This window comes from Neophocaena asiaeorientalis, unplaced genomic scaffold, assembly GCF_003031525.2.
Source record: "Neophocaena asiaeorientalis asiaeorientalis breed wild unplaced genomic scaffold, Neophocaena_asiaeorientalis_V1.1 scaffold278, whole genome shotgun sequence".
In the NCBI taxonomy this organism is placed as follows: domain Eukaryota; kingdom Metazoa; phylum Chordata; class Mammalia; order Artiodactyla; family Phocoenidae; genus Neophocaena; species Neophocaena asiaeorientalis.
The window spans coordinates 521,728-530,979 of NW_020174431.1; the positions used below are offsets into that span (position 1 = coordinate 521,728).

The following is a 9,252-nucleotide window of genomic DNA, read 5'->3' on the forward strand; positions in this document are numbered from 1 at the left end:
CAGAAGAACTAAGATCTAATGCTGCTCACAGGAAATGTTTCTAGAGAACCAAAAGCTATTTTGTTTTGGAACAAACTCTGCATTTGAATGCATCCCATTTACCTCAAGAAAAAAAAATCTGGTGATCATGTAAACAATCTTTTACCTTCTGCCCTATTTTGCTGGGCTGACCAGAGTGGGAGGGGGTAGGTAAGAAGAGTGGACTGAAGGCCAGGGGGATGGCTTCAGGGCTTGCTGTCCCAACTGTGTCCTTTTCACCCTCTTGGGTGACATCTCAGCCAGGTGTGCGGGCCAGGTCAGAAGCGGCTGCCGGGCTCTGACCGCCTCTGTGGAACAGGGCTGCAGGAGCATGCGGAAGTGAAAGGGAGGTGTTTGTTTCACATTCTGCGGATGCCTCTGCAATTTATTCTCCTGGCTGGAGTGACAGGAAGATAAAACACAGCAAGTGTTTCCTCCTGTGCCCCAAGGCCTGGTGGCCAGTCTCTGGAGGAGAATTCAGTGCCCATCAGGGGAGCAACCCCAGGCTCCTATTTCCACCTTTGAACCAGAGTCAAGATGCTGATAAGAATTCTTTTATGTTATTCCAATAAAAAATACATTCATACAGAAATATAACAATCTTGCAAAAAACAATTTCAAATAAAATCTTGTAAAACAAAATTTTACAAAAATCTTACAAAGATTTTTTTAGATAATAGGGTGCTTCAAAAAAAAAAAAGAAATTTCACTAATAGAAATTTTTTTTTTTAACGTCAAGCAAAAAGTTTCTGCTTGATTGAGGCTCAGTTATCACCTGAACAGAATGTAATTCTTTATGTACTTGCTTATTAGGAAAATTACAGGCATTGACATACGTGGCACCCAGCCCCACCCAATCAAACCACTCCATGGTGTTTCATAAGTGAGACAAGCCAGTGCAAGTTTTTTTGTCTTTTGTTTACCTTCTTGCTGAATGGAATTGTTATGGCTAAGCACACAGCAGGGCCAAAAAAGGAGTTTTCCAAAATCCAGTAAATCAAGTGCCTGGATTTGGAATTGCCAAAAGAAAAGTGCATTTCCCCCCTCAGCAATATGAAATGAGTTCTTTAGGTAAATGTATCCATCAGCCCAGATTAAAAAAAACAAAAAACAAAAAAAAAACCAGTTATGTGAGCTTTCACCATTGCTCATCTCCAGGAAGATCCAAACAAAATACCAGCCCAGCCAGACTCATATGTGTATATATATATATATATATATATATAAATATATATAAAGGAAAGATCCACACCCATGAGCCAGCAGCTGGATGGAGGATCAGCTGTCCATGCTGCGGTGTGCCAATTCAGGGAAATTACTCGTTGGAAAACTGGAAGAATCTATGTGCTGGAAAAAAATAGCTTCATCTGCATAAAAAGTGCTCTAAAAAGGAATCCCTGTGATTAGCTTACTCTTAGGCTCGATTTTCAATAAAGCTGACATTCAAAATCAAAACCTTAGTGTGTCTGAGACCAACGACCGGGCTAGTATTCCGTTCATGCCAGTTTTGAATGGTGAAGGTACCCTATCCCAGACCTGCCGATTATGATGAGCGAGTTGGCAGTCTGGAAGAGATTTGATGCCAAGAGCCTGTGGCAAATTGTTAAATTAAAGGGAAAGCCTTTATAAAAGTTAGAGTTCTCATGTTTACCTCCTTTGTGGCCATTTTGAAATATGTCTTCACAGGCTGTGGAATTTTCTAGCTAGACATTCTAATTTCTCCTTAAAAAAATATGTATATATTATCTAATATGTATATATATATACACACACATACACACATACACATACTGTACACACAAATATACATACACAAGAATTTCGCCCACTTTAAAAAAAAAGTAATATACTTTCTGTGTTACCAACAGATAGCTAGATAGATACGCGAGAAACTTGTGCCTTTTAAGCAAATACATTGTTTTTTATACTTCTGTATCTTTAATACGTGTGAAAATGTTACATACTAAACACAGCCGGTGTATGATCTGTACAACTGTTGTGCAAAGTCTATACGGAAGTCTCACGGTGGCAGAAATGGTCTGATTTTCCAATTATCACATGTTTTCCACTTTAACACTGACAGTCAAGTTGTCTAAACTACTGAGTAAATACTGACTTGTTTGGGGGGTTTTCATCTATTTGACTTTGTGAAGGAGGACCTTAAAGAGATTTTTTTTCTGTATTATATATTGATACAGTACAAAGCCAGGTGAAAAAAGAGCCTTAATAAAGCATGCATCACCCATACCCCTGTACGAGACCCCTACATAAGGGGCCACTTGCGTAAGGCACCATTGTTAAGATCTACAGTGCATTAACAGCTAGAAAACCAGAAATTAGTCCTCAAGGCATAAATAAGAGAAACTTAGCTGCATGAGAAAACAGTTTCTAAGCTTTAGTGGTTTTATCCACCCAACTGAGAAAAATTTTAGGTTCTGAGTCTAATGAGACATTAGACCAGCAATTCCCAGCCCTAGTGTCCTGGACACCCAACTCGTGTCCAACATCTTTCAAGGGCATCACGAAATTCTCCAAAAAGGTAATTCAAATTCGAACCATTTACAAAATAGTCCTATGCTGCACAATGCCTCTCTGGAAGGGGAGTGTTATGAAATTGAAGGGGGGAAGGATTGTGTATTGCCAAGCCCAGATGGCTAGGGGGTCACCAAATTCAACCAATTGTATCTTAGCTGCTCAGTGAACTGGAATCAAAACTGTAGTCCTGATTTAAAAATGGAAAAGCAGATAATTCCCCAGACCATGCATTACTTTTGTCTTAGAAGGAAAAGTTATCAATGTACTATATTTGTAGATACACAGCTTATACAATGGGTAACAAATGAACTTTGTCTCAGAGAGTAGCAGAAGCTACTCACTTCACACAGCTGAACCAGACACCGAAAGTTCTCGCCACACACTAGAGGGAAAGGGGCTCCCCTCACTACACCCACTCGCCACTCCCGGGTCCTGACCGCCCACGCCTGCCCTCCACATTTTCCCTTCTTTTTTTCTTTTCTTTTTTTTCCTCTAAGGCGCAGACTCTACCTACACCACCCCCCACCCCCACCCCGCCCCGGGAAATGATTGGCGGCCATCTCATCTCATGGAACACGCCTCACACACAAAACATTCAAACTATGTTTTTTTTCTGTCTCTTGCAGCCTCGCAAGGGAAAGGACTCTGTCTCGTCACACAGTCTGTAGGAGACCCTCCACATACAGCCCACCCACCACTAACATTCTCAGTGCACATGCTCACGGCAAAGGCTTAGGGACCACTCAGAGGATAGGTACCAGTGGCGAGGCCAGGGCCACCCAAACACCACACACCCTGGGTGCTCTGCCGCTTCGGACATGACTTTTTTCGCCCTCGAAAGACCTTCCCAGTAGGTCCTGGAGGCGACCGGGTAGGGTGCAAAATGGCTTTGGCTGGAACACGCACCCTCCTTCCACGGCCGTCTCAGCCTGGAAGCCTTTTTAGCCCGCAGGAGTCGATGCTCTGCCCCTTCAGAGGTGCCTCTTCATGTGCAGGGCCAGGTGGTCGGACCTGGAGAAACACCTGCAGAGAGAATCGGGGTCCCAGACGTTAGGTCTCCAGCCCCGTCAGTTACAGACCTCCTGCTCGTGCACCCCCCCAGCTAAATTAGCCCTCTCCATTGGGGGTGGGAGTCATCATGCTGAGTCAGCCCCATCCACATTCGGGGCAGGAGTATACATCAAGGAGGTTGCCAATCAGCTCTTGGGAATGTGACCTGACTTTACTGCCCAGCCTTCAAATTTGAAAACTGTTAAAGGGCCAATCTTCAGAAAGTGTGAACAAAATCATTCTATTCTCAGTGCACTCGGTACACGGTGCTTCCTAACCTGGACGAGTGGCATATTAGAGCCTTTTTAAAAAGTCCTGGGCTGAAAAGAGAGATGCCAGTGCAGGCCGGGAAGACGGCTGCCTTGCTGCAGGGTGACTGCATGCCTACTCCGTTCCGGGGATGGCACCGCCGCGCCCCTGCTGTTCATGCACGTACCTGTCACAGTGAGAACATTTAAAAGGCTTGGCACCAGTGTGCTTTCTGAAGTGTCTCGTTAACTCATCGCTTCTTGCAAAACGCCACTCACAACCTTCCCATGAGCATCTGTAAGGCTTTTCTCCTGGGAAGAAAGCACACGACAGGCACGCCATGATTTCACTGAACAGTGAGGGAAGGGCCCTGCTACCCCAACACGGGGCGGGAAAGTCCACTCAGGAGCAGGCCCAGAGGCCACTGACTTCAGGAACTCAGAATACACCTCAGTTAGCGCTGGGAGCCGGCCCTCCCAAGGTAATAGGCAGGGGCTCTTTCCTGACCTAGCCTTGGGCCTCCAAGTGCTGGGGAAGAGACCCAGGCTTGGCAGGGCCCACATGACCGTAATCAGAGTGAACGTGTAAGAATGACAATGACTCAGACGGGAGAAATACTTCTGAGGTGATGTGTCAGCCCACTGGACCCGTGGCCTTGGCCAGGGCTGGGTTTTATTTCTTTCTCCATGGAAACGGTTTCTCTCAAGCACTTATTTTGTTCCTTACTCACTTCCCTGTGGAATGAGGCTTTGTAGTTTCCTCGGGAAACTATATTTCTCCAAAACTGAGGTCATGAGTTTCTGGGAAACCCCATTCCAAGGTCTTCAAAACACTTTCTAAATGACAAGCAAAAGACCCAGTCGACTTTATCCCTTGGTCGGATTACAAATATGATTTCACTAAAAGTGCTACCTGAGAATATAAAAAACAATTGCCACAGTCAGTAGCCTGGTTCCAGGGTACCCAGGTCCTGATCCTGGCTCTGCCCTGAGCTGTTTCAGGATCCTGATCTCCTCTCATTATTGGTAACACGAGAGTTTGCATGACTTGATCTCTAAGACCGCTTCCAGCTCCAAAATTTCTGTGATGCTTCACCAGTCATCCTAGACTGTCATGGTAACTATAAATGGAACTATTCTCTAGACTGTGATATTTCATTAAGAAGTTATTATTATTTTTTAAAGTTGGCATCAGAAAACAAAGGCAGCATGATACACAGAGAAATTCTCACTAAGTACCTGCTGATGATACTGCTTCGCACAGAGTCGATGGGTCTAGCTCAGACCCCACACGCTGTCCGGCACCCACCTGCGCCACACAGCCCGGCCACCCTCTCCCAACCCTCGAGCTTCATTTCCAAAAATCAGAGGCAACTCCGAGTAGCACTGTACACAGACTCTGCAGACTGCACAGTGGGCCTTGATAACTCAGGTGGCTGGAGTGGGTGGGGTACTCGGTGTAGACAGAGAATGTGATTTACCTCTTGTTTGTTTAATCTGAAAGCGATAACCATTCATCGGGCACACATGTCCAGTCTTTCAGCGCCTACTCTGTCCTCCCCAGAGACCCAACTCTTTTGAGGGAAGAAAGGAGGTGAGGACGTGTCTGCTCTGACAGCCTCCTGCGGAGCCCCGGCCCCCTCCCAGGGCTGGTGCAATTAATTCAGCGGCGCCCGGGTCGCAGGAGGGACTGACCTGTGTGGGTGCGCTGATGTGCTTTCAAGTGGGAGCTTTTGGTGTAAACTTTTCTGCAGCCGTTAAAGTGGCACCGATGCACCCTCCTGCGGCCGTCTGGGGAGGCGTCTCCGCTGCCCTTGTCGCCGGGCTTCCCCGCAGTCCCACTGCGTGCCTTCCCGGGAGGGTGCAGCTCACCCGGCATGCAACCCCACAGGTGGGACGGCTCCCTGCTCAGTTCTGGGGAGGAAGGGGGCGTGGAGGTGATGGAGGAGCTCAGGTTCCCCGAATTGACTAAAACTTCGCCGATGGGGTCAGAGGTAAACTTGGTGGTGGGTGAGAGCTCCTCGGAGCTGTCGGAGGATTCACTGCTCACATCCGAGTTCAGGCTGTTGGTCTCCAGGTTGTAGCCAAAGCCGGGGCTGTTGAGTGCATCCTCAGGGGGACTGGAGGACATCTTCAGGTCCGAGTCCTCCTTTTTCTCCCGAGCCAGGATGATTTTGGTCCACAGATCTTCCTGGCTGTCGAATTTGATTTCGGAGGCTGACACATAGCAGGGTTCGCTCTGGAGGTAACGTTCCAACTCCAGGCAGGTCTGTGCGAAAGGAACCACAAGAAGGCACGTGATTGTGACGACTACCGAAAACGAACCGAAAGCGCACTTCCAAAAACATGCAGGAGTCAAGGGCAAATAAACTGTGGCCTTGTCACTACAAGAATCCGTGTCTTTAGCAGAGTGAGAGGAAAGCTGTTTCTAGGAATGGGTACACATTCAGAAGAAAAACCAGAGGTGAAACCTCTCCCCGCTTCCCCAAGTTGGACCAATGGCCACAAATGGCTGATGGTCACTGAGCCAGTTTTTGTTATAGTTACAGTGTTGATGTTTCTAATAAGTTTCTGTAAGCCACACAAAGAATACCAGCCTCAGACCTGCCCCCACCGGACAGGTTTAACCATATTATCTGACAGTCAAGAACCCTGTGCAACAAGGAAACCCAGGCATCCGCCTTCCAGAGGCACAGACAGAGGGCTTGCTGCTCTCAACACAGTGTGCTCTGACATGGCATGTGTCTCCCTCTGGAGAACCGCTGACAGCACAGGCCATACTCAGTGAGCAGACGCAGCCAGCTGATGGTCTAGGGTCAGGAAGGAGCTGCAGAGAAACCACCCGTTTCCTGCGGAGCCCAGACCTAATAGGCTTTCAAAGAATGCCATTCCCAAGTGCAGGGCCATGCGCACACACAACTTAAATGACTTCCACAGTGGTCAGAGGAAAACAACAACAGGAGTGGAGAAACCATTCCAGAATGGCCATCTGCTATTGTAAAGGATGCAGGAGGGGAAATTCCTCCGCAGCCCTGCTGGGAGTCCCACAATGGACAAGAACTTTATCTACTGGCCAAGAGTACAACTGTATGAGTCATCACTCTATTTCTTTCACACAATGCCAAAGGAGACTTCCTTTTGAAATTCTGACCAGCGGCCAAAAAAGGACCCGGTTCAAATATACATGCAGCGTGTCATGGCCAGAGTGCCCCCCCAGCCCCACAACCAACCTTTCCAGAAGCTACAACTGCCGAGAGACCAGCATGCCCTCTCCCCACCATCTCAAACTTTCTAGCCACTGGAAAATAAAAACGGTAGGAAACATTTTAGGTTTAAATTATGTCTGCCCTTATCTTCACTAGGATCAACTGTCTGCATGTCCATATAAGGCTGTCTATACTACTGCAATTCCACAGCTTTAGATTTCTACAGCAAACTCTGCTCTTTTTAGCAAATCATTTTCAGGACTAGCAAAGCCCACCCAAAGGGCTCCCGCTTGGTTATTTAGCAGTGTGCCTGCTATCAGAATAGACCCTTCCCCCTCCCCCTCCTCACCTAGCAAGCAGAGGGGGAAAAAACAATCATTGTTTTCTCCTTACCCCTAAAATTAGACGTCTGGGTTACAAAGCACACTAGAGTGTTCTGCGGAGAGACAGCAAGATATTCTATGGATGTTCCAAAGAAAAAGGAAAGCACGTTTATTGAGATCTTGTTAAACTTTAATAATCTGGCTAATTTAAAATCTCCATTATGCTGATGAGCTCTGGGGACCAGAAGGAAGCTCTCAGGGAGAGTTTAAAAGCCTCTGAAGGCAACCAAGAGCTCAGCCTGGCTTGTGGCCCAAATCCCAAATGCCCAAGGAAACTACTTAGATCAATTTCAATCACGTCCTAGGAAGCAGCTTCTTTAGGAGGAAAAGCCTGGAGGGGAGAGGGAGGCAGCAAAGGGCTGGGAACAATTAAGCAGGCATGTGAAGGTTGTTAACACTTTGCATTTCATCTCCCCTACAAGCCTTCTAGGCTTTGAAACCCACAATATATATTTGATCTGCTAATTCACTTTGTGACAAAAAAGCAAACTGCTTAGCAGCACAGAGAAAACCCCAAACCTTCCTTCTATCTTTAAAGATAATGAGACAAGTGTCAGAATCTCTCTCCCTTCAGGTAATCCTAACGCATTAGAAGGGGGAAAAATTGTTTCTTAAATGTCCAATGCCAAAAATTCCAGTTCCACTAAAAAATGCCGGAAACAGAGACTCTTCTTCCCAAACTCTGACTTGAAGCAATTCGGACGGGGCTCATTGTCATATGACTGATAAGTCACTGGTTGTGCAAACATTGGGTTTTTTTTTTTTTTTCTTTTTTCTGGTCAACAAAAGAAGCAGGTTAAGAAAAACAAGGCAGATCGAGGCATATCTTAAGGATTCCCAAGAAGGTAAAGAAACTGAAAATGGCCTGGTAGAGAAAAGGAGCTGGTGGATGTTTCGCTGGTGAAATCCTTAATTAAAAAAAAAATCTCCACGTACAAACACCAAAAAGCAAAACAAAACCAAAATCCCTTAAAAAAAAAAAAAACACCCTTGGCAGTCCTTGCAAGTTCATATGACCAGATCCAGCTGTGAAGTCTGGAGCTGGTACAAGCAGCAAACTTCTGCCAAGGGCTAGGGCCGGGATCAGGCCGCGGAGCTGGGTCTGCCCTCCAGAGAACGCAGTTCATAAGCCCCTGAAACGGCAAAAACACTCCAAGCGACGAAGCACTGCTGCGCCCCACTCAAATGACAACTCCGCTCCACGCTGTAAAAGGCCCCTTTAAAGTGCCTTCCACACCGGAGGCAGCAGAAGTACGTTTTAAGACTAATTATTTTAATTTTTAAAAAATTTACCCGAACCATTAAAAAAAGAAGAAAAAGAAATGCACCTCCAACCACACACCGTCCTGTCGGTGAGTGCATGCACTCCCTCCTCGGCGCACCCGGGCACCTGGCCCATGAAAATTCCTATTTACCTGTTGCCAATATTCCTCCAGGGAGGGCAGCGCCGAGAAGTAACCAGTCTCGTGCACAATCTGGAGTTCCTGGAAGATGCTGCACATTGGGAGCACATCCATGTCGGGTTGGAAAAGACAGTCACTGCTGTTGTAAAAACAGGGAGGTGTGCGGTCTGGAGTCGGGAGCGCAGCAGCCGTGCCTGCAGCGCCGGGGAAGTTCATGCAAACTCAGTGGGCAGCAATTAGGCGCCGCGGGTTCGGATCCTACCGGAGCCCGGAGACTCGCTCGCGAGCCCACACAATATTTGCAAACACCGGACTGACTGCAAACGTAACCCCTGCAAAACTTCCCTATTCAAAGCTCCGCTGCCAGCCTCCCCTCCTCCCCGCCCAGCCCCCCCCATCTCCCCACGTG

The 9,252-nt window shown here is 47.1% G+C and overlaps 1 protein-coding gene across 1 annotated transcript; it reads right to left on the minus strand.

Moving 5' to 3' along the window:
* Window positions 1-556: 556 nt before the first annotated feature.
* On the minus strand, window positions 557-9,179 carry KLF6 (KLF transcription factor 6). Its single transcript, XM_024756883.1, has 4 exons — window positions 8,856-9,179; window positions 5,547-6,120; window positions 4,040-4,163; window positions 557-3,576 (listed from the first exon to the last, which is right to left on the minus strand). Exons 1-4 carry the CDS (start codon window positions 9,057-9,059, stop codon window positions 3,525-3,527), a joined length of 954 nt encoding a protein of 317 aa, XP_024612651.1. The 5' UTR covers window positions 9,060-9,179; the 3' UTR covers window positions 557-3,524.
* Window positions 9,180-9,252: the final 73 nt, after the last annotated feature.